The sequence below is a fragment of the Vulpes lagopus genome, chromosome 1 (genome assembly GCF_018345385.1).
Source record: "Vulpes lagopus strain Blue_001 chromosome 1, ASM1834538v1, whole genome shotgun sequence".
Classification (NCBI taxonomy): domain Eukaryota; kingdom Metazoa; phylum Chordata; class Mammalia; order Carnivora; family Canidae; genus Vulpes; species Vulpes lagopus.
This window is the reverse complement of record NC_054824.1, coordinates 70,421,158-70,445,228: the sequence shown is the minus strand read 5'-3', so window position 1 is coordinate 70,445,228 and position 24,071 is coordinate 70,421,158. Positions and strand designations below refer to the sequence as shown.

The 24,071-nt window shown below is 55.1% G+C and overlaps 3 protein-coding genes across 5 annotated transcripts; all 3 read right to left on the bottom strand.

The window, feature by feature from the left end:
* Positions 1-225: 225 nt before the first annotated feature.
* Positions 226-7,784, bottom strand: RGL2 (ral guanine nucleotide dissociation stimulator like 2). 2 transcript variants are annotated; one of them, XM_041768314.1, is made up of 18 exons: positions 7,644-7,784; positions 7,234-7,433; positions 5,933-6,016; positions 5,519-5,697; positions 5,338-5,388; positions 4,951-5,248; positions 4,432-4,683; positions 4,236-4,339; positions 4,066-4,150; positions 3,905-3,988; positions 3,606-3,680; positions 2,983-3,015; positions 2,741-2,862; positions 2,551-2,646; positions 2,343-2,454; positions 1,944-2,234; positions 1,017-1,131; positions 226-903 (listed from the first exon to the last, which is right to left on the bottom strand). In XM_041768314.1, the coding sequence occupies exons 2-18, from the start codon at positions 7,390-7,392 to the stop codon at positions 692-694; spliced, it is 2,352 nt and encodes a 783-aa protein (XP_041624248.1). In that variant the 5' UTR covers positions 7,393-7,433; positions 7,644-7,784; the 3' UTR covers positions 226-691. The 2 variants fall into 2 exon arrangements, with proteins under 2 accessions (XP_041624248.1, XP_041624255.1); XM_041768321.1 differs by having other exon boundaries at positions 3,905-3,985.
* Positions 7,785-8,632: 848 nt separating this feature from the next.
* LOC121498294 (TAP binding protein) lies at positions 8,633-20,227 on the bottom strand. 2 transcript variants are annotated; one of them, XM_041768373.1, is made up of 8 exons: positions 19,977-20,225; positions 19,684-19,854; positions 19,214-19,474; positions 11,929-12,327; positions 11,198-11,539; positions 11,005-11,094; positions 10,852-10,889; positions 8,633-9,772 (listed from the first exon to the last, which is right to left on the bottom strand). In XM_041768373.1, exons 1-8 carry the CDS (start codon positions 20,011-20,013, stop codon positions 9,761-9,763), a joined length of 1,350 nt encoding a protein of 449 aa, XP_041624307.1. In that variant the 5' UTR covers positions 20,014-20,225; the 3' UTR covers positions 8,633-9,760. The 2 variants fall into 2 exon arrangements, with proteins under 2 accessions (XP_041624307.1, XP_041624306.1); XM_041768372.1 differs by lacking the exon at positions 8,633-9,772 and adding an exon at positions 10,389-10,447 and having other exon boundaries at positions 19,977-20,227.
* A 157-nt stretch (positions 20,228-20,384) lies between these two features.
* On the bottom strand, positions 20,385-24,049 carry ZBTB22 (zinc finger and BTB domain containing 22). Its single transcript, XM_041768328.1, has 2 exons — positions 23,630-24,049; positions 20,385-22,952 (listed from the first exon to the last, which is right to left on the bottom strand). Exon 2 carries the CDS (start codon positions 22,880-22,882, stop codon positions 20,960-20,962), a length of 1,923 nt encoding a protein of 640 aa, XP_041624262.1. The 5' UTR covers positions 22,883-22,952; positions 23,630-24,049; the 3' UTR covers positions 20,385-20,959.
* Positions 24,050-24,071: the final 22 nt, after the last annotated feature.

The following is a 24,071-nucleotide window of genomic DNA, read 5'->3' as shown; positions in this document are numbered from 1 at the left end:
GTCTGTGACAACTGAGAAGAAAAACAGCAAATAAAAGGAGCCGGCAGAGAGGTTACTGGGGAGAAGGAAACTGTTGTGAGGAAACTTTTCGCCAACACTTCATTTTCAGCAATGGGGACAGAAAACATTGGGCCCCTTGTTCTTTGGTGTCTACCTTCAGCCATCTCCCCACCCCCACTCCCAGAAGCTAAACCATACACAATTCAAGGACAGGGGAGTAGAATGTAGGTAGTGTTTTGATTTATTATCTTAGTGTTGTCACAGTGACAGGAACCCCCAGGGTAGGAAAATAAACTCCTACTAGATCCTACTTCTTGCCATCCCCTCTCCCCAGGGCTCAGAGCCTCTAGGCTTTTCCTCTCCCTCCTCCTTGTAGGCCTCTCCTTGGCCTTAGAATGCTAGGATGTGGCCAGGAACCGGGAACTGATCCTTTTCCAGTACTGGCCATGTGCTGCATTCATGGAAAGTAGGGAGCTATACACAGGTATCCCAACTTGGTTACCAAGATAACCAGTTCTCACAAAGCTGAATCTCTCAGCTTTCTGGTTAAACCAGTGGCACTTCACTGCCCCAGGGTGGTTGGCCACCTTTCTGGATTTCTTCCTGGTGCAACATGACTGCCACCACTCAGGATGGCAACCCACATTGGTGTGGCCACCATGAGTTCTATTGAGCTCGCAGGGTTTCTTCCTCAAAACAGTGCCCGGGCAATCTTCCTCCCTGTGGCCTTGATCCTGGGAAAAGAACCCCCTCCTCCCTCACTTGGGGGAGTTCCTGAGGCTGAGGGGCTGCTGGTGAGACCCAGTGTAGCAGTAGAGGGCCTTCGCCGCTGCCGTAGGAGGAAATCGTGTGACGCTCCATCCATAGCATAGAAAACATTAGCTGAGGGTGGGATGGTCAGCTCTGTGTGTTCAGAGAAGGAACATCAAGAGCAACATGGTCATTGCCCCCCACAACCACTTGGCTGTGGAAGCACCACTCTCCTCCCAAGTCTGCCTTTCCTCACGGCCTCTTACCTCGCTCCCCTGGTAGCAGCTGCACTAGCTCATATTCCGAAGCCACCGCAGAGTCGCGATTGTTTTTCTTAAGGACACGACTGATGACACTTGGAGCCTTGTCTTGGCTTGTCACCTGGCAGGACAGGAGACCAAAAGAGCAATAAACTGGCCATTGCCTCTGCTTTCCATCCGTTCAGCTCTAACTGCTGATCCCAACTGAAAATGGTGACCCATGTCAAACACTCTAGAATGAACAGGGAAGCACTATGTAGTGGTTACCTGTACCCCACAGTGTCCAGTGAAATAGGACTGCTTCCCTAGGAGGAAATTGCTATGGATTCTGAAGATCTAATGTCCCCAAAGTTGAAGCTGCAGCAGCTAATGCCAAGTAGCCTTTATTGTTTTTTAAAGATGTTTACTTATTTACTCATGAGAGACACAGAGAGACAGGCAGACAGAGGCAGAGGGAGAAGCAGGCTCTCTGCAGGGAGCCCGATGCGGGACTCGATCTCAGGACCCCACGATCACGCCCTGAGATGAAGGCAGATGTTCAACCACTGAGCCAGCCAGGCGTCCCACCAAGTAACCTTTAAAACAAAATAGCTGACGGGCCCTTGGGTGGTTCAGTTGGTTGAGTGTCAGACTCTCTGTTGTGGCTCAGGTCATGATCTCAGTTGTGAGGTGGACAGAACCCACGTCCAGCTCTGCGGTACTGGGTGTGGAGTTAAGATTAAGATTCTCTGTCTCCCTCTCCCTCTGCCCCTCCCACCCCACTTGCTCACTTGCTCTAAAAAATGAAAAACAAAATTTCTAAATAAAACGGCTGTCATAAGCACAGGTCAGAACCAAGGCTAGAATCATCCTCCCATTTGGCTATTCAGGACAACATCTATAGTCCCACAAGGCATCATCCTTCAGCCCCACTGCACGGGGCAGCTTCCTCACCAAGATGCTCTTGTAGACACTGCCATCTTCCCCCAGCTCCATCTGGACTCGGATGATTCGGCAATCAGAGGCCCCTGGCCCAGATCCCCCACCCCTGTATTCAGTCCCCTTGGAGGTCCCTTCTGTACCCCCACTGAGTGGGGAGCCACAGGAGGCAGAACGGCGGTGACCTCGAGAAGGCCTAGGAGAGGAGGCTGGGGGAGAGAGGTGGCTGGGGTCCGCCAGACTGTGCAGGTATGGAGTGCTTTCCAGGGCAGAGTCCAGAGATGAGACAGATGGCCACTTCATGTGCTAGGGACAAACAACATGGGGGACTGGCATGAAGGCAGAAAGGTCAAAGAAGAAACATTAACAAAGGCAAGGTCAGTGTTGAGGTCAGAGGTCAGGAACAGAGCTCACCTGGGCCAGCCTGGTCAACAGAGGAGCAGGGGTTCCAGGTACCTCCTCTCCCCCCACACTGGGCCGGTCCCAGGAGACAAGGGGGGTGGGTCCCCCAACAGAGCCCAGGACCCTGGAGCAGTAAGGCATTAAGAGGGTCAGAGGGAGAAGGGCTCTTCTCCCAAGGAGCTTCCCCATGGCACTACCCCCTAACTACTGACACCCTTACTCTGTCCATTGTGAGATGACCAGTGTTGGCCGAAGCACCCTCGGGGCAGGAGGGTCACTGGTACCAGGTGGCTCCACCTCACAGGACACTCGATGGCTGAAGAGGGCCAATGGACAGATGTCAGCACAGGACACACCGATCCCCACACTCAGCCCTAGGCCTGGAGTCCCAACCTCACCCAGCCAGTCACCTCTGGGCCTCTGTGAGCGGCCGAAGCCCTCGCAGCCACTGCTGGATATCAGGGTCAGGTCGGAGGTCATAGCCACGACATTCGTTCTGGAGCCGCCGCAGCTCAGAAAGGACAGCAAACTCCTAAGAAGGAGCCCACAGACTGCAGGAGCCGATCTCAGGGACCCCTGACTTTCCCCACCACCTCCCCTTGTCGGGACATGGCTAGAGAGGTCTAGCATCCGGTGCGTGCACTACCCTCACCTTCCTCCGCTTGTCAAAATTGATGTATCCGTTCTGCAAGAATATTGGGGAATGGGGTGAAGCCCAGTTCTGCCACAGAGAGAACATACCCTCTTCCAAGCACACACACATCCACATCCAACTTCTCAAGCATTTCATCCACTAGGCCTCTGAATCCTCTGTTCCTCCCCAGCTCCCCCTCACCTCTGTCCTGCCCCAAGCTCTGTACCTTACCCTTGAAATTGAATATCACAGGTAGAAGTGGTGTCCATTCCACAGATGGGAAAATTAGGGCTCAAAGACAATGAGGAACTTGCCCAAGATCCCAGTTTTTGTTTCTTTAACAAATGCTACATACGCTAACACTGCAGACACGCTCTAAGCACCTGCTGAAAAGTATTTCATTTAAGCCTCCTGACAACAGACTGGCATTGACATGGTCACCGCACTCTCACTTACAAATCACTGAGCCACAAATAAGTTAAGCTACTTGCTCAAGTAACAGAACCAGAACTCCGACAATCTGGCTCGAGCCCTGGAGTTTGGTGCTGACGCCCTGCAGCACCTTTCTGGAAGGTCTGTCTAACCCTGAGGCCCACCTGTTCCCTCATCACAATGCACACACAACCTTGCACACCACCCACCTCCAGCTCATCCTTGGAGGCTGCGTCCAGCATCACGAGGTCCTTCAGGAAGGTGCCAAGATATGGGACCACGCCCTGAGGTCAGAGGTCAGGATCAGATGCCCACTCCTGATCTGAGGGCTCTCCATCCCTCTGCACTTGCCTATACCATCCCTCCCTCCTGCCATGCCTCCCCTTTTGTCCCTCTGAATGCCTCCTGACTCCACTCTTCACTGTTTCACAACACTCCCCCCCCACCCTACCCCCCCATCCCCCCCACCCCCCCACCCCCCCCACCCCCCGCTAGGCTAGTCACTCACCCCACCCCGGGAGCCAGAGCCAGAGCCAGACCTCGGAGCCTTCTTGGAATTTGACTCCAGAGAGGGCTGCAGCTTCACCTCCTGCTGGTGACAGGACAGAGAGGTAGGGGTGCCTCAAGGGGAGCAGGGATGGCTGGGAGCGCCAGGGAACAGGGACTCACTTGCAAGAGGAGCTCCCGGCTCTGGGAATAATTATCCTCCTCGGAGAAGATCTGGCAGAGGCTGGAGAAGACTCGGAGGCTGTCCCTGGGGGTGGGGGGCAGCAGCCTTGAGGACGGGCCAGCCTGCCCCACGCCCCCTCGGCGCCAGGCCGGTGCCCCTGTGCTCCCACCTGGTGGCTTCCCCCCAGGCTGCTCGAAGCCTGTGGATGGGGCTGGACTGCAGGGCCGACACCACAGCATAAACCGAAGAGAAGTTTCGGAGCAGACGACACTCCTGGGGGAGAGGAGGGTCACAGAGGCAGGCCAGAGCTCTGGGCCCACTCTCTCTACACCAGGGTCCCCAACAGAGCCAAGCCTCTCTCTTACCTCTGCCACGCGGATCCACTTTTCCAGGAGTCGGGCCCTCTGCGGAGGACGCAGTGGCCGAATGGTCACCTCCCCAGGCCCCTCTCCAGCTGAAGTAGCTCCCAGGACAGAGCTGACCACTGCCCCTGCCACCTTGTTGAACTGTGTGACAGTAGCTCGGACAGATGGGCAGAGGTGGGAATGTCCCGGCCGGTCTCTGTGACCCCACAGGCTCCCCAGGCACTGAGAGGGGATCAGATGGAGAAACAGCTCCTGTGGAGCAGAGGACAGAGGTCAAGGTTCGGAGTCAAGTGGGCTCAGCCTTCCAACATCAGGGGCGTGAGGATCGCAGGTGGCCAAGGAACCAAAGGGGAGCGGGCTTTGAAGGGTAACAATCATGGGGAAGGGGGAAAGATCAAATAGAGTGGACAGGGGAAGCTGGGAGCTTGTTTAGGAAGGGCTAGAAACAAGGAGAAGGCTCTGGAGTCAGGGGGAGTAGTAAGGGGACAGGGGGCACAGGGGCAGAGGTCAGGGTCTCACCGCATCTAGCAGGGTCAGCTGTTCGGCCAAGTGGTCAGCGAGGAACACCAGGACATCCGTGGGGTCAGCAGGGGGATCGCCGGGGAGGGCCAGGGGCTTAGGAAGGTCGGGGGCCTGGGGGTCCACCCGGAACCGGAGGTTGCGGATGAGGTCAGCGCTGCCCCCCCCAACACCCTCCCCTGCTGCATACCCTGTCCGAAGCAAGAAGCTCTCAAGCCGGTCAAGCTGGCCCTTGACCTCAAAGCCAAAATCCTCAGGGTGAGAGGCCAGCCAGGTTGACAGTACAGAGATGGCTACCCTGGGAGAAGGGGAATCAGCCAGGGGTCAGCTATCAAGCTGCAGCTCAGCCAGAGGGGACTGTGAGGTTAACAATCAGCGGTCACTCACCCTATTGTCCTCTCTAGTTCATCAGTAGGATGAGATTCGAGGGCTTCCAGCCTAGGAAGGAGAAGAGATTCGATCTGCCCATTTTCCCCAAGCCCCCAGTGGCTTTGACTATTCTGGGGGGATTTTCTGGCTTTAGGAAGTCCAGACACCTCCATGACCCTTGGTCCCTTATGACCCTGACCTGTCAGCCACAAGCCCTAGCAGGGCAGGGGTGGAAGTGAAGGCCCTGTGGGTGGCCAGGAAAGCTGGTGTGAAGGTCACGTCAGCCCCTGATGTCCGGGCATCCAGCAGGTGTCTGACCAGGGCCTCCAGAGTGCCAGCTCGGAGCCTTCTGGAGGACCGAGGGGGAGGCGTCGGGGCCTGGGGGAGACAGAAGGAAAGTCACTGACCCTGTTTTCAACTTAGCCCCTAGACCTCTGGGGAAAATCCCAGACTCAGGAAATGCTGGGGGCTCATTATACAAAGATTCAGAGACGGCCAAAAACTTGATTGACCAAAGTCACACAGCAGAGTTCAGGTCTCCAAAAAGTTGGCCAGAGGACAGGAGACTGGGAGGTCATGGGTCAGAGGTGAGAAGCCAAAGTTAGGATCTCACCAAGGGATCAAGAGGCCGATACTGGCGGCTTGTGACAGTAAAGGTGGCACCATCCTCCTCCTCATCCCAGACAGACACAGGGGCCTGGCAGAGCAAGGAAGAGGAGGTGAGACAGTCCCACGCCACCCCCTACTGCCCCCAGCCCTAATCCTCCCTCTGTACCCCTCACCTGTGGTGGCGGGGAACAGTACCAGCGAGTGCGAGGGGTGGGGGGGGCTGGTGACCCCAGGTCTCCCCCACTGGGGCCTAGACAGCCCCCCCCAAGCCGCCTCAGGGCCCGGTGGAGTCGAGGGGGTGGCAGTGGGGGTGGTGGTGGAATGCAGGAACCCTGGGCCCGGAGACCTCTGTCGCCCTTTCCCCCCAGAGCTGAACCCCAACACAGCAGAGAAGCAAGGTGCAAAGGAGAGGAGGGGGAAGCGAGAAAGCCAGAGGCAGAAAGCCAGAGGCAGAGGCCTTGAGAGCAGGAACCTCAGTCACCGGCACAGCCGCAAGCTCCGCCCACCCCCGCAGGAACTGACCGAGCCCCAAGAGTTAGTCCTTCAGGGGAGCCCCCCTTCCCTGGTCCCTCAATGCTGGGAGACCCCCTCAAGGTGGCGGCTCCAATGCCAGTACAGGAAGGAGAAGGGGAAGTTGGGATGATGGGGAGGGGGGTTGTGCAGCCGACTCAGGGTCACGTGGCCCCAGCCCCTCCCCCAACCGATCCCGAAAAACCAGCCCTGCCAGTCACCCTGCCCTCACCCAGGCTCTGGACCCAGGAGTCCTGCGCCTCGGGGCCCCGAATCCAATTTCTGGCCCCTTCTGGGGCCCCAGATCCCGCTCCTGGCCACCACCATTAGTCCCGGCGGAGAGCAGGTGACCCCCCCGCCCCAGCCTGGGATGTTCCCTCCGAAGTCCAAGAACCCGGGCTTCCCGCCTCCACTCGCGGCCCAGCGGGAAAGGGGGAGGGGTCACGAAATCGAAGGGTTCCCTCCCCAATCCCGGAGTCGGAGAGGCCGGTTACTGTGGAAACAAACCCCACCCCGCCAAACAAAAACAAGGAGGGCGCCGGGGACCGAGACACGACGGCCGGAAGGGCTGGCACGCTGAGGCCGGGGCGGGGAGAGCCAGGGAAGGTTCCCGCGGGCCAGTCCTGAGTCCCACCGCCAGCGGGAGCCCCAGGAACTCCGGGACTCCCCGCCGCGGGCCGACTGGCAGACACCAGGCAGGAGGCCGGAGGGAGAGAGGAAGGGACAGAGACCCGAGGGCGAGGCAGAGCGACTCCGACATGTCCACCTCCCGACTTCCCACCACTCGCGTCTCACCTCGTCTTCTTCCTCCTCCTCCTCTTCCTCCTGCCCCCCGCCCACGCCCCGGCCACCTGGGCCCCCACCCTCTTCGGGGTCTCGGCTCCGGAAGCTGCTCAGCACGACTCCCCCGGGGGGACTCGCGTCCCAAAGCAGCCGCAGGGGCCGCGGGAGCATGGCCGAGTGAAGGAATCAGCGGGGCCGGGCCATGGGGGCGCCTGGGGAGAAACGGGGGGGGGGCAGGTGGAGAGTCAGGTGGGCGCGGGGGATCGGGGAGGGGAGGGACGCGGGGGAGTGCCCAGGTGACCGTATGGGAGTTTGGGGAGGGAAGCAACACAGGGGTGGACTATGGGGGTCCCTGGTGCATTTGGGGTTTGGGGGTCACGAGTACGGGAACGGGCAGGGTCACAGGGTGCTCAGGCTCTGACCTGCTCGGGAACGGTGGGAGCAGCGCGGGTCCCGGGCCGCTGTTCCCGTCGGTCTCCGGTCCCCAACCGAGTCCCTGGCCCGAGTCCCCTCCTCGGCTTTTCCGCACCCCCGTTACCGCCCGCCGGGCTCCCGGGCCCTCCCGCCCTTTCCGCTCGCCCCCCCCCCCCCCCACGTCCGCCTGCTCCAACTGCAGGAGCCAAAACGGGAAGGAAGTGAGGACAGGAGCCAGGGCCGCGGACTCGGGGAGCGCTGGGCGCCCAGCGGCCAGGACCCAACAGTCACGGGCCCCAGCCCGCTGTCCTCGGAACCCCTGCTCAGGGGTCCCGGAGCCCACGCCGCCCCGCACTCAATCCGAGTAGAGTCCCGTCTCCCGATCCCGAGGGAGGATAGGAGCCGGATTTGACATTCCCCTGCCCCCCGACAACACCGAAGCTAAAACTCCCGGGGGAAGCGTTTTAGGCCGACAGGGATCGCTTACTCCCCCTGACGGGGTTACACTCCCCACCCGCACCCACGCGTGTAGCGGGTCGGAATCCAGTCCGCGTTTTCCGAGAAGCGCGGGGTTCCCGCCCTCGCGTAAGGGGGCGGGGCAGGAAGCCGCCACTTCCGGTTCTCGGTTCCTCTGTCCAGCGTTTCCGGCGCTCGGCGTGGTACGTGCGCTTCCTTCGGCTCGCCCCGCCTTCCCCGGAGCCCGCGGCGCAGGGCGTCTCGCCCGCCGCTGGTGGCCCCCGACCCTGCAGCGTTCCGGGGACTGGGGTGTCGCCAAAGCGTTTGAGCGGTCGGGGTGAGGGCAGCCCGGGTGGCGCAGCGGTTTAGCGCCGCCTTCAGCTCAGGCCCTGATCCTGGAGGCTCGGGATCGAGTCCCACGTCGGGCTCCCTGCGTGGAGCCTGCTTCTCCCTCTGCCTGTGTCTCTGCCTCTCTCTTTCTCTGTGTCTCATGAATCAATAAATAAAATCTTAAAAAAAAAAAAGAGGAAGGGACCAGAAGTGTCTGTAAGAGCCCGTGCTCCCTTGCCAGGGGGACCCGTGGAGTAGAAGGAGACACCCTGTTGGGAGCACAGGACACAACTTTATTCCCGCACGATTAGACCCGCTTCGGTCTAACTGACCGTCCTCCCTTGGAGGACCCTAGTCCGAGCTGCCACTTCCTTCCTCCAGTAGTTACTTCGTCCAACACCTGCTTTCAAATACAGAGGACGAAAAAAGGACTAATGTCTTGCGTTGGGCGCCCTCCAGTGGGCACCGGGCCTGTGCGGGAGCAGGGACCACGCGGTGGACGGACCCGGCAGTCCCGGGAGCGGAGACAGGCATCTAACAAGGATTCGCACAATCATTCAAATACAAGTGTGGTGAACCGCACAGGAGGGACACGCGGCGGTCTGAGGGAATGAGGCTGACCTGGTCTGCAGCCCAAGAAGGCGAGGGGTGGACCTGACATAGGGAACAGACGGGGAAGGTGGGAGTCACTGGAAGAAATGGCGTTCGGTGAGATGAACACTCAGGGAAGGGCTGGAGGGCACCAGGTGGGGTTGTAGGGGCAGGCAGCGGCTCCAGCCCCGGAGATGCAAGCAGGACAAGAATGGGTTTGGCTTCTAGGGCACTGGTTCTCAGGTGTGGCCCTTGTCCCAGAGGTCCTGGAGACTATTTCAGTGGGTGTGCACAGTTAAGACTATTGGTAACATTACTAAAATGTTCCTTGCCCTTTTCACTCTCTCCAAAGAAATGCACCCTGGAGCTTTCCAGAAGCTGCACGCTGATATTCTTGTCCTCACAGCTAATGGAACATGTTCTTGCGTATTCTTTTGTTAAATTTTTCTCCGTTGTAAGTTCTGGTAGCATAAATATCTGTAGTTTGTCACCCACGTAACCGAAAGCTCTTTAGCGTCCTTGACACTTTTTAAGCAGTCCTGAGACTTAAAGAATTTGAGAACCACTGCACTGCCTTAGCACTCTAAGAAAGGAAATGCTACAGATTTGTATCCTCTGAAAAAGCATTCCAGCTGTTCTCTGGAGAAAGATTGGAGGGAGCAAGATGATGGTGTACAATTTGGGGGAGCTACTCCAGTAGCTCAGGCCAGAGATGGTGGCAGCTTCCCCAGGATGGTGGTGAGTGGCCTCACTGTGCTTTCTGGAAGAAAAATAAAACGAGGTGAGGAATTCCAGGTTTTAGAAAGAGAGGTGAAATTGAAATGCTCATGATCAGGGGCACCTGGGCGGCTCAGTGGTTGAGCACCTGCCTTCAGCTCAGGGCATGATGCCAGGGTCCTGGGATTGAGTCCCACATCGGGTTCCCTGCATGGAGCCTGCTTCTCCCTTTGCCCGTGTCTCTGCCTCTCTGTGTGTGTCTTTCATGAATAAATACATAAAATCTTTGAAAAAAGAAATGCTCACAATCAGTCCAGAGGTAAATGAACCCTCGTGAGCACAGAGGGCGGCAGAAGAACAGTCTCTGTGGGTTTTCTGCTTGGCACACACAGCGCTGAGTGATTTTGCCTAATCCTCCCAACAGCCCTCTGAGGCTCTGCTGTCTGTACAGTAGCCACCACCCACATGTGTCTGTGCAACATTCGAAATGTGGCCAGTCTGAACTGACAGGAGCTGACAGTTTATTTTTTTTATTTTTTTAAAAGATTTTATTTACTTATTCATGATAGACACAGAGAGAGAGACAGAGACACAGGCAGAGGGAGAAGCAGGCTCCATGCAGGGAGCCCGACGTGGGACTCGATCCCGGGTCTCCAGGATCACACCCTGGGTTGAAGACAGGCGCTTAAACTGCTGAGCCACCCAGGCTGCCCAGGAGCTGACAGTTTAAAAGAAGCACCTGTTTTAGGTGACTTAGAACAGAAATACTAAAGTTTCTTATATTGACTACATGTTACATAACATTTTGGATATATTAGATGAAATAAATGGTATTATTAATATTACCTGTTACTACCTTTTTATTGTGGCTACTAGATTATTTAAATTAACATACGTGGCTGGCATCATACTGTCGGACAGTGCTGCCTAAGTAATTTTTTTATCTTGACACTCAAGGAACTGAGGTATGAAGTAGAATATTTAAGGTGGCAGGAGTTAACCCAGGTCTGTGAATTCCAAGTTCTGCACCCCCCCCCCCCATGCCAGCAGGCTCCCTCCATGGGTGAGAAGTTCCAAGAGGAGCTCAAATGACAATGGAAAGAAAAGGAAGAGGCCTGTTACCTTCTCCTTTGGATCTTTTGAAGTAGACCTGGAGGCAGCTGTGGAGAGAGATTAAGAAGGGTTGGGATGGAGGTGTGGTAGGGTAGAGGGATAGGTGTCAGGCTTCTGGGAGTAGGCAGGGACTGTCACTGTGGCAATGAGAGTCACACTTACCCACCCAGCCCAGCGCTTTGATGAGCCCGAGGAGGAGAAAGGCAGACAGGAAGAGGCCCACGCTGTCCTCCAGGGAGGGCCCAGAGAGTCCTGGCAGGTGGAAGTGGGGAGAGTAAACTCTGTAGTATCCTCCTGGACCCCTGGACCCCCCACCCCCCACCCCTGGCTGCTCGATTACCCTTCTGGCTCCTACCTGCCACCTCCAGGGTGACTTCTGCACTGCGCCCCAAGGTGGGCAAGGTGGGGTGGTGGACGCGACAGGCATAGCGCGCTCCATGGTGCTTGGCTGTGACTGGGATGGGCTGCAGGTGCGCAGAGAGGCTGACAGAGCCATCTGAGTGGTGGCGCAGGGCGGAGAGCCAGCTCTGCCCCTCAGCCTTCTGAAAGCTGCCCTCTGGGCCACCCCGGAGCTCCCATTCCACCTCCAGGCCCTTGGCAGGATAGAAGCGGGACACAAGGCAGAGCAACTCGGGGGGTGCCTCCCCAGGGGCAGCCCAGACAAGAGGTGCCGGTGTCAAGGATATTTTGGGGGGCTCTGGGGAGAAAATAGGAAAGGAGCATGGGGGAATCAATCCACATTTGTCTCTATCAGTTTGCCCTTTGGCTTCCCCCAAACTGAGGTGGTTTGGTTTTTTTCTCCCAGGATGGGGAACCCACTGTCTCCCCACTGGTGCTTCACAGGAAACCCCATGATGAAACCCATATTCTCAAGGATCCTGTTCCTCATATTTGGGAACCTTCATCCCAGTCACTTAAATTCCCAGGGACCTCTACCCATTGCCTTTCTGATTCCCAAGGATCCCAGTCTACCTCCTGCCGTTCATCCAGCACCCTCTTCTCCCCCATCCTTCCTCCATTATGGTATGGCCATTATCAAATGCCCACCTTTGCTTTACCCATGGGGATCCCTGTACCCCAACTCACTCTGTACAGAAAGCTCCAGGGCAACCTGCCCTTGCAGGTATGGCAGGTGTACAGTGGCCAGATAGGTGCCCTCCTGGAAAGGCTGTACTGCAGGCAGCCAGAGGGTCCCGTTTCCAGTCCATGGACCCCATGGATCATCATCATCCCAGGCGGCAAATGCCACTGCCCCATCTTGGGCAGCTGGCATCTGCTCATGCAGCCCTGGAGTTGCAGCCAGGAGTAGGTGCCCTTTTCCCAGGTGCTGGCGTCGCCATTCCAGCCCAAAGGGAGGGGGACCTGGGGCCAGAGATGCAGCAGCCTCAGAGATGGAGGGCATGTAGGCAAATTTCAAGTCCAGCAGAGCATCTTGTCCCAGTTGGATCCGAGCGGTGGGGTTGTGGGTGAGGACAGTCAGCACAGCTGGGGAAGAGGAGGAGAGGAGGGAGTAGAAGGGGCATGAAGGAGAGAAACAAAGAGGAAAAAAATAGAGAAACAGAGTTATAGGGAGTACCCAACTCAAATTCACCCACCCCTCAGAGGACCCCTCCTTTTCCGATACCAAACCATCTTCTAGTCTTTCTTCTAGTCTTCCCTGCAAATCCCCTTTGTTCTGGGCCTGCGTGCAACCCAGAGCGGCTACACATGAGCAGATAGGTCTAGAGGTGATTAGGAGCAGTGAGTGGATACAGCCTTTGAAGGCTGGTCTGAGCACCCAGCCCACTCAAGTTCTGGGGACAGTGGGCTCTGAGTGCACTTCCAACACAGCCTGAACCAGTCCAGTCTCCATGCATCACCCATGAAGAACCAGGCCTTTCTTGGTTTGCTGGTAAAGACTGTGATGACTCAGGGCTGTCAATCCTCTGGTGCTGTATAGAGTACTTATTGACTCTGGAAGGTTCTGGCTCTAGCCTAGACCCAAACAGACATCTATGCTCTACTGAGTCAGGGTATGCCAGTTAAGTGCCTGGAGCCTGCCCTCCCTGGTTAATCCCAACTCTGCCGCTATTTATATGACCTTGTAGGCTAGTTATTTTATTTTTATTTTTTTTAGTTATTTTTTTTAAGTTTTATTTATTTATTCATGAGAGACAGAGAGGCAGAGACATAGGCAGAGGGAGAAGTAGGCTCGATCCTGGGTCCTGGGATCACTAGGCCAGTTATTTCATGTTGCCATGGCTCAGCTTCATCTCCTAAATAATGAGATAATAATATGATAATAATTTGTATCTCATGGCATTGTAATGCAGGTTAAATGATTTAATGCCTCTTGTTACCCAGATTTATTCAGTTCCTGATTCTGGATAACAAAGACACCTATACATGAAAGGTGCTTAGAACAGTGCCTAGAATACAGTAAGTCCACCGAGTGTTTGCTGGGATTACACCTAACCATCTGCTAGACCAACTTAATGTGCCCCAACTCAACAGCATCTCTGCAACATTCCCTCACCCCACTCCAAAAGTCCACTCTCAGGATCCCTGGGTGGCGCAGCGGTTTGGCGCCTGCCTTTGGCCCAGGGCGCGATCCTGGAGACCCGGGATCGAATCCCACATCAGGCTCCCGGTGCATGGAGCCTGCTTCTCCCTCCGCCTGTGTCTCTGCCTCTCTCTCTCTCTCTGTGACTATCATAAATAAATAAAAAATTAAAAAAAAAAAAAGTCCACTCTCCCTGCCTTGTGGAAAGATCACCACCAGCCCCTACTCTGGACGCTAAGGGAAAATACTTGGAGTCACTAATTCTCTCACTCAACTAATACTTACTAAGCACCTATGATACTCAAGGTAGAGGACAGCAGTGAATGAGACAGGCAGTCCCTGCCCTCATGTTTCTTACAGTCTAGTAAGGGAGACAGATGAGCAAATTGCCAAATAGAACATACCCCCTGCTGTCCCCACCAGGCCCTAATTGTCTTCCAGATAGATTCTCACCTCTGACTCCAACTCAAGTTCTCACCAACATTTGTTAAGACAATGACAACCTCCTCTTGGGTCTTCCTTATCTTCAGTCTCTCTCTTCTTCAATCCATATTCTGCACAGTGTGACTACAAGTCTAAGCCGGTCACATGCCTGTTTAAAAAAACCGAGCTACCAGGATGCCTGGGTGGCCCAGCGGTTGAGCGTCAGCCTTTGGCTCAGGTCATGAACAGGACCCATCTTTAGAATATGCTCGATCAAGGTTAGGTGTTGCTATTTTCATTACTGCCACCATCATCCTCATGGACTTGCTGGGTATCTCAGCAAAATCATTCCATCTGTATTTTTCTCATTAGTCCAATGATCTGATCCTTCCCTACCTTTGTAAGAATCAAGTAAAATAGGGGATCCCTGGATGGCTCAGCGGTTTAGTGCCTGCCTTTGGCCCAGGGCATGATCCTGGAGTCTTGGGATCAAGTCCCACATCGGGCTCCCTGCATGGAGTCTGCTTCTCTCTCTGCCTGTGTCTCTGACTCTCTCTCTCTCTCTCTCTCTCTGTGTGTGACTATCATAAATAAATAAAAATTTATTTAAAAAAAAAAGAATCAAGTAAAATAGCAGGCTTTTGGGGAGATGGCACGTGCCAGCACACACACACATTATTATACATAAGACTTCTGATAGTTCACTGTCATCTATAAAGCCCAGATCTCAGGGTATTTGATGATCCAGCCCAGGCCCCAACTCACCTTTCCAGACTTCTCTTGCACCCTAAGAACTGGTTCCAAAAAATCCCTTTCTTGAAACTAGTAGAAATTCTAATCATAAGGCCTTTCTTTGCTTTGGTCTAACTCAGGTCCCTGCCTATTGTCTCCCAAACATCTAAGTATTCCATGTCCCTCAAGGTCAGTTCCATAATTACTTCTTCCCAGAAATGTCAGTCCTTCCTGTAAAAGTAGTCTTTCTTCTCTTGTGACACTGTAATTTTTAATCCTAGTTTAACTCCTACAAGGTTAAACTTCTCTCAACCTCATGGGACAGTTTTTGTTCAATAAAGTAAAACCAGGGGTGCCTGGGTGGCTCAGTTGGTGAAGCGTCTGCCTTTGGCTCAAGTCATGATCCTGGGGTCCTAGGATCGAGCCCTGCATAGGGCTCTCTGCTCTGCTTCTCCCTCTCCCTCTGTCTCCTGCTCCTCCTGCTTGTGCTCTTGGTCTCTGTGTCAAATAAAGAAATATCTTTTTAAAAAATAAATAAAAAATAAATTTCATTTCTCAAAATCCAGACACATACTTTTAAATTACAAATGATTCATGAGATGAATAAACAAAATCCGAAGATTTTACAGTTTAACCCTCAAGCTAACAGTGCCCTTTAATGTGGGTTGAGGGAGCAATTTTAGACCTGCATCCCACAAACCTGTCTTGAAAAATACAAATGTTAAGCACAACAGGGCCAGAACACGAAGGAAATCTGTACCTGTTTTTACAGCTTGCATCACAGAGGTTTTTGCTTTTCTGTTAATAAAGTGAACCGTAGACAACTATTATAAAGTGTTAGTGAAAAAAAAATGTAAGCTCAAATTTAATCAAGTTTCTAGAACTGTCAATTGGCAGGAAGTATGGAGGACAGGAATAAGAGGAAAATGACACAATGAGGAGACAGTTGACCAAAGACAGAACATGGGAAGTTCTGCTGAACAAGTGATAAACCACTAGCATTTAGGGAGTGCAGGGCAATTATAGAATAAAGGAGACTTGGGCAGCCCGGGTGGCTCAGTGGTTTAGCGCCGCCTTCAGCCTAGGGTGTGACCCAGGATCGTCAGGCTTCCTGCATGGAGCCTGCTTCTCCCTCTGCCTATGTCTCTGCCTCTCTCTTTCTCTCTCTCTCTGTCTCTCATGAATAAATAAATAACATCTTTAAAAAAAAAAAAAAAGAATAAAGGAGACTTAGACAAAATTGCTGTGAACTGAGTTCTGTGGGACCCCCTCAAGTTTGTATGTTGAAGCTTTAATTCCCATGTGACTATACTGTTGACCCTTAAACAACACAGGTTTGAACTGCAATGGTCCACTTATATGCGGGAGTTTTTGTACAGTACAGTACTACAAATGCATATTCTCTTCCTTATGATTAATTTTCTTAATAACTCTTTTCTCTAGCTTACTTTATTATAAGAGTACTGTATGTAATATATATAACATATAAAATATGTGTTAATCAACTGTTTACGTTATTGGTAAGGTTTCCAGTCAGCAGTAGGCTATGAGTGGTTAAGTTTCGGGGGAGTCAAATGGATTCAGATTTTCGACTGCTGGGGGTGGGGTCAGTGCCTCTAACCTCCCACCATACACACACGCACAGTTATTCAAGAGTAAGCTGTATTTGGAGACAGGGGCTGTGAAGAGGTGATCATGGTCAAATGAGATCATTAACACAGGGCTCTAACCTTATATGCTGGTGTTCTGTTAAGCAGAGGAAGAAACAGCAAAGCTCACTTTCTTTCCTTCATGTGAGGACACAGCCAGAAGTGGCCATGTGCAACCACAAAGGGAGAGCTCTTATCAGACACCAACCCTGAGAGCACTTTGATCTTAGACTTGATCTTGGACTTCTAGCCTCTAGAACTGTGAGAAAATAAATTTAAGGTCTCCAGTCGATGATATTTTGTTATGGCAACCCAAGCAGATGCAAGAACCAAATGTAAAATATAGAGACCTGTTTGATTTGCTATGACAATATTTTTTAAGCCCTTATTTGATAGAGATGCTTACTGAAGTACTTATGAATAAAATCATATGGTGCCTGGTATAAATTTCAAAACAAGAAAATAGGTCGGAGGAGGGTCAGCAAAACAATGTGGTAAAGCCTAGTAACTACACAAGTGAGTGGGTGATTGGTCTATGGGGGTTCATTAGACCATTCTCTCTACTTTCATGTGTCTTTGAAATTTTCCATTACAATGTTTTAAAAGAACAATGAGATTTTAAAAACCATACACGTGAAGTATAGTAGAACAGTGTATTTGTCAATAAACATTTTGAAGTATTTGATAAGAAATACTGTATAAACGTATATTAGGAAAAATACCAATGATCTGTGCCCCTAGGAAGATTCCTTTTTAAAATTTACATTAAAACAACAACTTTCATTTTCTTCAATCTCTAATCAAGTAGAAATGCTTGAAAAGGAAGACCGAGCACAGCAACTAGTTTTTACCCCCAGGTTTGGGTCTATAAGAAGCAGAAAATTGTCCCACTGGGCACTCCTACGGCTCATATCTGCACTTCTCTTATGACCCAAATTGTCTTCCACTCTACAATTAGCCATTATAAATCTACTGAGAACCTTCTTGAGAGCAGAATCTACATCTGATCACCTTCGTGACCTTTAAAAGTGCCCAAGGCCACCTCAGAGATTCTGATTTAATTCGCCTGTTGTGGGACAATTCAGTGTCATTTAGAAACTTCCAAGACAGGGGCATGTGGGTGTCTCAGTTGGTGGTTAAGTGTCTACCTTTGGCTCAGGTCTTGATCCTAGGCTCCCTGCTCAGCGGGGAGTCTGCTCTCTCCTTCTGCCCTTTTTCCTGCTTGTGTTCTCTCTCTCAATAAATAAAATCTTTTAAAAAATAAAAAAATAAAGAAAAAGAAAAACAAACAAAAAAACTTCCAAAAGGACTCTTACTTGCAGCCTGGATTGAGAACCAACTGGGGCCTAATTTCTCCTTGGTGCTAATAAATATTGAACCGGTGAATTAATTAAACAAGTGTCTCCCCTGAGAGTCACAACGACAGAAAAGCAGCAGGAAATAGCATCCACATTTTACAGTTGGAAAAACAGACTCAGAATGAAAAGCCTCTTCTCACCCCCACCTCAGTGAAGCCAGCAGGCCTGGGAGATACTCCTCCCCACTGGAGAGAGCCATGATCCCCATAGTTTGCCTCTGCCCTGCCCAGGGTGAGGCCTGGCAACCAAGAACGGCAATGTAGACAGAGGTGATGGGTGGGTGCTGAGTCCCTTTCCCTGGTCCTGTGGGTGATTCACTCTCTGGGCGGGGGGTGGTGGTGGTGGGGGGAGTGGGAAGAAGGTAGTCCTGGGGAAGGGAGGGGTTAGCCTGCCAGTTGTGCTGTGTTGTTTACAAAAATCATACAAGAGGCATCTGGCTGGCTCAGAGAAGCATGTGGCTCTTGATCTCGGAGTCTTGAGTTTGAGCCCGGCGTTGAGTGCAGAGATTACTTAAATACATATATACATACATAAACTTTAAATAAACTTTAAAAAAGCTCACAGGACTGCGAGAAGCCAATGACTCTGTTCATATCCTACCCATCCTCTGCCATGAGAAGGGTGAGCTCCGAGGTGCCCCATTCTTTTTTTTTTTTTTTTAAGATTGTATTTATTTGACAGAGAGAGAGGGCACAAGTAGGCAGAGAGAGGGCAGCCCCGGTGGCGCAGCGGTTTAGCGCCGCCTGCAGCCCAGGGTGTGATCCTGGAGACCCGGATCGAGTCCCTTGTCCGGCTCCTTGCATGGAGCCTGCTTCTCCCTCTGCCTGTGTCTCTGCCTCTCTCTCTCTCTCTCTCTCTGTATGTCTCTCATGAATAAATTAAACACACACACACACACACACACACACAAGTAGGCAGAGAGAGAGAAGCAGGCTCCCTGCCTGGCAGGGCTGCATCCCAGGACCCTGGGATCCTGACCTGAGCCAAGGCAGAAGCTAACCCACTGACCCACCCAGGCGCCCCCTAGGCACCCCATTCTTGCTCTATCTGCCCACTCCCTCTTGCCTCAGCTCGGCAAACCGCCTTGCACCGTGCAAAAAGCAGCGCTTGCAGTGGGAAGCTGTCTCTCCGGCCCAGTGCAGCCCCACCACTTGGCGGCCACAGACTCAGGGCATCCCCACGAGCCATGGAAAGAGGCTGGCAAGGAAGGCCCACGCGCTAGAGCGCGAGAGCCTTTGCTCTGCGGGGTGCCACAGTTCCAGATGCCGGCACGGGCGGGGCTTGACCGGTAGTTTCTGAAACAGGGTTAACCACCAAGACGGCAGTGTCTACCTAGCAGGACACAGATCTGGGAGGAGAAGAGAAAAAGAGTTCCTTCTTTTGGGGGGCTTCTGAGCCCCTCAACCCCATCCCCATACAAGTTCCTCAAGGTAGCAAGGAGTCCGACTCCGTCCGAAGCCCCGCCCCCAACAGTGGGTTGCGCCTGTTTGCTCGAAACCCCTCGGGAGCTAGAAGCGGTGGAGACCGCAGCTCTAATCGCGGCGGAACCGCCTCGCTTTACCAATCAGGAAACTAACCCCGATTGGGCGAGGGGGTTCGCAGCGCGAGTCCCGCCAGACCCAGGCCCTCAGGGGCACGCGTTCCTCCCACCTCCCCTCCCCAGCTACCTGTCGCCGACGTGAAGAGCGCAGGCTCGGGCTGAGGCTCGGACTGCGGTCTCAGGAGGCTGCAGAGGCTGAAGATCGGGCTGAGCACACTGGCCATGAGCCACGCCCCGTCCAGGGCCCGCGGGCAGCTCCGCCCCGGGGTCAGGCCACGGGCCCACGTCGCCGAGGCGGGCAGCGGGATGAAGCGGCTGAGCTCGCAGTGTGGCGGGGGGGCGTCCGAGGGGTACCTCCTGACGGCGGCCTGGAGGGTTCCCGCGGGGTCTGTGCGCGGAGAAGGGAGTCGGTGCCGCCGTTCCCGCCGGCAACGGGCGGGGAGGGCAGCGTCCCGGGAATTCCAAACGCACAAACCGCCCGGTAGCGAGAGTTTAGAGGCAATCTAACCTCACTTTACAGGGGGAAACTGAGGCCCGAGGTCACAGCGCGACCTCAAGGGCAGGGACAGAGCGGAGGGCGAGTCCGGAACGACTCACCGTGCACTTTGAGGTAGAGCTCGGGTTCGAGGTCCGGCCGCGGGGGTGGAGTGCCCGGGCCCTGGCGCAGCAGCAGGGCCGCGGGTTTCTTGGCCAGGCGGCCCCCGCCCGCATCCTCCACCATCCAGCACTCTATCACCGCCGGGCCCGCCGAGACGGCCGTCCCCAAGGCTGCGGAGAGGGGCGCGGGTGAGGGGGCGCCCCACGCCCTGGGCCCGAGGCTGGCGCGCGGTGGGCTCACCTCCCTCCGCCCACCCCTGGCTCTCGGGCAAAGGGTTTCGGGGTTCGCTCACCCGAAGCCACGGCGAGGAGCAGAGACAGGGGCTTCATGGCGCCGCGATCAGCTCAGCCCCGGAGCTTCCACTTCCCCCTTTCACTTTCGCTTTCCTTGAAAGGGCGGGGAGAGGCGGAGAAATACCCCCTCCGGTCGGGTGAGGGCACGTGGGCGGCAGGTGCTCTCCGCACCTGCCAGGCAGGGCTCCCCAAACATTATCTCCGGCTCGGGACCGGAGACCTCAGCCCCGCCCCGCCCCGCCCTCTTGGGCCACAAGACACCACCCAGTCCAAGAGCCCTCCCCAACCCTAGGCTCCCCCTCCGTCCCCACCACCCCACCAATCCACTTCCCGGAGTACGGAGACTCCGCCTTCCCCCACCTGCGCCGGGTCCCCAGCAAACACAGAGGGGCTTTCGGTAAGCCGAGTGAAATGACCAATAAATATTTTAATCACCATTTAAAAAAAATAAGATTTAAAATAAAAACCTTATATTCTTACGTCTTCACTCCCTCCTCAATGAGAATCCAGTTGGGGTGGGGGGGCTCAAGGAGGGATCGGAGGGATGAGGGTAGAAATATAGGGCACGTCCTTAGGGAAGTGGGGTAGGTGCTAGGACAAAGGCCTGGTCCCCACAACAACACAAACACAAACTTCAGGTATAGACTACAACCATCTGACCCTTGGCCCTGTGACTCCAGGATGCTCCATGGTCCCCCTTTCCCTCCCCCCCACCATATGCGTCCTAGTCTGGAGCTGGGGCTTCAGTGTACCCATCTGAGGGGAAGGAAGGACTTAGTTCCAGGGATACTTCGTGGGAGAGCGGCTGAGAAATGGAATGGAGTGGCTAATGGTGCAATATGGTTCCCCCTCCAGAATATATACAAGTCTGTAGAGATAAGGAAGACATTAAGTGAGGCGGGAGATCACCTGAGGGCCACCTGAGGCCTGGCTCAGCCTCCCTGTTTCCTCAAACCGGAAAGCTACCTCCAGAGCTGCCCCTTCAGTTTGTTCCTCCACCTCCACCAAAGCCCATCTCCACCTTGTGGACGCTGGGTGGGGACCAGGCCCTGCGGCTGGACTGGGGCGTGGCCCCACTTGCCTCGTCACCGCTGCCCCCGCCCACTCCAGGGGACTCTCTTTTGAGGGGCAAGGTTGGCCCCGTGGGCCCCCCGGGTCCTGGCCCGCCCCCGCCCCCGCCCCCGACCAGGCGGTGCCGGCGCTCACAGTGTCCCCGGTGGCGCATGAAGCTGTCTCGCCACATGAACTTCTTGGCGCAGACGCCACACTCGTAGGGTTTGAGGCCTGTGTGTGTCTTCATGTGCTCCGTTAGGTGGTGCTTCATCTTAAACTTTTTGTTGCACACGGGGCAGTCAAAGGGCCGCAGGTTGAGGTGCATGTTCACGTGCCGATCACGCATGCTCTTGTGTGAGAACGCCTTCCCACAGTGGCACAAAAAGATCTTATTACCATCCCCACTGCCTGTCCCTCCAGGGGTTCCCCCAGGACCACCAGGCATGCCCAGGGCCCCTGAGGACGTGCCCCCCAGGGTGACCGCCCCGTGTTCAGCCTGGTTCCCTGGTGGCTGGCCTGGAGCCTGTGAGGAGGAGGAAGAGGAAGAGGAGGACGAAGATGATGGGAAAACCAGGATTTGGTTGCCCTGCATGTCCAGGGGAAGCAAGGGCCTCGGAGGGTGGGAGGGGGCATAGGAGGAAGGGGTTGGCCCCCCTGAATCATCAAGCCCTGCTCCAGGACCCCCACTGTCATAGGAGCCAAAGTCATTGGAAGACTCGCAGAAATTGACCTGCTCCTCTCCCTTGTCTGGAGGCTCAGTCAGGGTGCGGACATCACTTATGCTAAGGGTGGCTTCCCGTCCTCCCGCCTCGGGAACCCTGGAGCCACCCCCCAGCTCTTCATCTTCATCATCCTCACAGGTCAACACCAGGTCTTCCTCCTCATCCTCTTCCAGATCTGGGTCTTGGGGAACCAGGGGTGCTGGTGCTGGGCTATTTCCACCCCGCTTCACGTATACCCAGTGTTTCTGTGGCATGATGCTGGGGGGTGCGTAGGTGGGCCGCCGGAGCCCAGCCCCAGGAACCACAGGACCCCTCTCGTCCCCGCCGTCATGGCACAGCTCATCTGCCTCCAGCAGCAGCTTCCCAGAGGTAGCCCCCCCACTGCCAACCACAGGGGCTGGGAATACAGGGCCACCTCCTCGACGCTCCCCGCTGCCCACCGCAGAAGCTGGAAATGCCTCTTGGGAGGAAGATGAGAAATCAGTGGACTCTCGGGGGCTGAAGTAGTTGCTGCTGCTGGGGGACTGATTCTCACTGGCCCGGCTGGAGGCATGGGAGCGCACGGAGCCCACGGTGGCAGGGACCACAGTGGCCCCACTCCCCGATGGGACCCCAGCACCAGGAACAGTGGCAGAGGTGGCTGCAGCTGTGGTGATGGTGGTGGTGGTGGCTGAGGCCCGGCCTTCGCGGAGGAGTTCAGTGCACTTATCCACGATGTGCCACATTTGGAGCACCGACCCCACCGTGAGAAAGTTGACAATGTCAGCAGCAGCCATACTGAGACGGCCAGTGTAAGCCGAAGCCAGGACAGTCTCGAAGGCGCCTGGGTCCATGACGCTGGGCAGCGAGATGGAGGTCATGCCCTTGAGTAAAACCTGGTCGTGGAAGTAAGGGGAGGAGGCAGCCAGGACAGCACGATGAGCCCTGAACTCTCGGCCCTGCACACGGATGGACACGTCGCAGAGCTGGCCCTGTAGCCGCTGCTGATTGAGGGACTCCAGAAGGGCACTGGTCACTTCAGGAAAGGACACATGCACCACTGCAGCTGCAGGCAGGGGCAGTGGGGGCGGAGCCAGTGACAGAGGCAGGGGGAGTGCTGCCCCACTGGGAGAGAGAGGAGATGGCTCCATGGCGTGGAGGGAGGGGTTACCCCCCCAGCCACAGGAACAAGGGAAGGAAAAGGGCGGCCGGGGGGGTCTCCTGGGAAGAAAAAGAAAGAAGAAGGATAACATTCCATAATGACACAGCCCTTCACTTTACAGTTTAAAAACATGTTCGCACCCTTTATCTGAGTAGTTCCCCACAACACCCTAAAGTAGGCATTCCTCTCAGCCCTATTTGACAGATGAGCAAACCGAGGCTCAGATTACGAGATTATCCAAGATCACACAGCCAGTAACTGGCAGTGCCAGCAAACGCAGATGTCCTGATTCCAAATGCAGTGCTCCTTCCTTGGATATCAAGAGATGTAAGGTACTCTTGGGGAGTGGGGCACCTTTCCTCAGAACTCCCCATTTGCCTGAGCGCCTGACTTTCCAAAATCTACCTTACTGGTGTTTTGCACCCTTTTCTTGGGAGGGGGCAAGTCTGTTCCTGTACTAAGAACATCCCTCCCTCCGGGTCTATGCCCCCCAGCTCTTTCGCGAGCCAAAGCCCCCCTTTACCCCCCGGCTTACCTCTAGCCCCGCCCCTTCAAGACACGCCCCTTGGGCTTTCGGCCCCGCCTCTTCAAGACCCACCCCCGTGGCCCTCTCGGCCCCGCCCCTTGTCTACCCCCGCCCACGCTGGACCCCGCCCCCCTCTGCTCCGCCCCAAGCGCTACTTCGACCTCCTCTCCCACCCGGAAGGCGCCCCCAACCCCGCGCGTCCCCGCTTACCGGGCCGCGCGCCCCCGGGCCCCCCCGCCCCTCACTCGGCGGCCAGAGCCGCAGCCTGGGCCCCTCCCGCCGCCATCTTGCGCCGACTCCCTCCGCCCTCCGCCTCCGCTCCGCCTCCCGCCCCTCCGGCTTTAAAGGTACAGGCGGGCACCCCTGCCCGTGCCACTAGGCAATACTCGGCCGACTCGTCCACTTCTCCTTTAAAGAACAGCTGCCTCATTCCACCTTAAAGGTACCAGGCCTCTTCTGCCGCTGAAGAACTCAGGACTTGGTGGTTGGGCCGAAGCACTCATTCCCCTTTAATTCTGTAAGCCTGCCCTTCCCATTGGCGAAGGGTCCCGGCCGTCGCTGCTTAGGCCCCGCCCCTGAGCTGTGGCCATTAGTGGGTTTGCGGGATCTAATCGCCCTGCTGTCCCAGCTTCTGACAGTCCCCCCCTGAAGT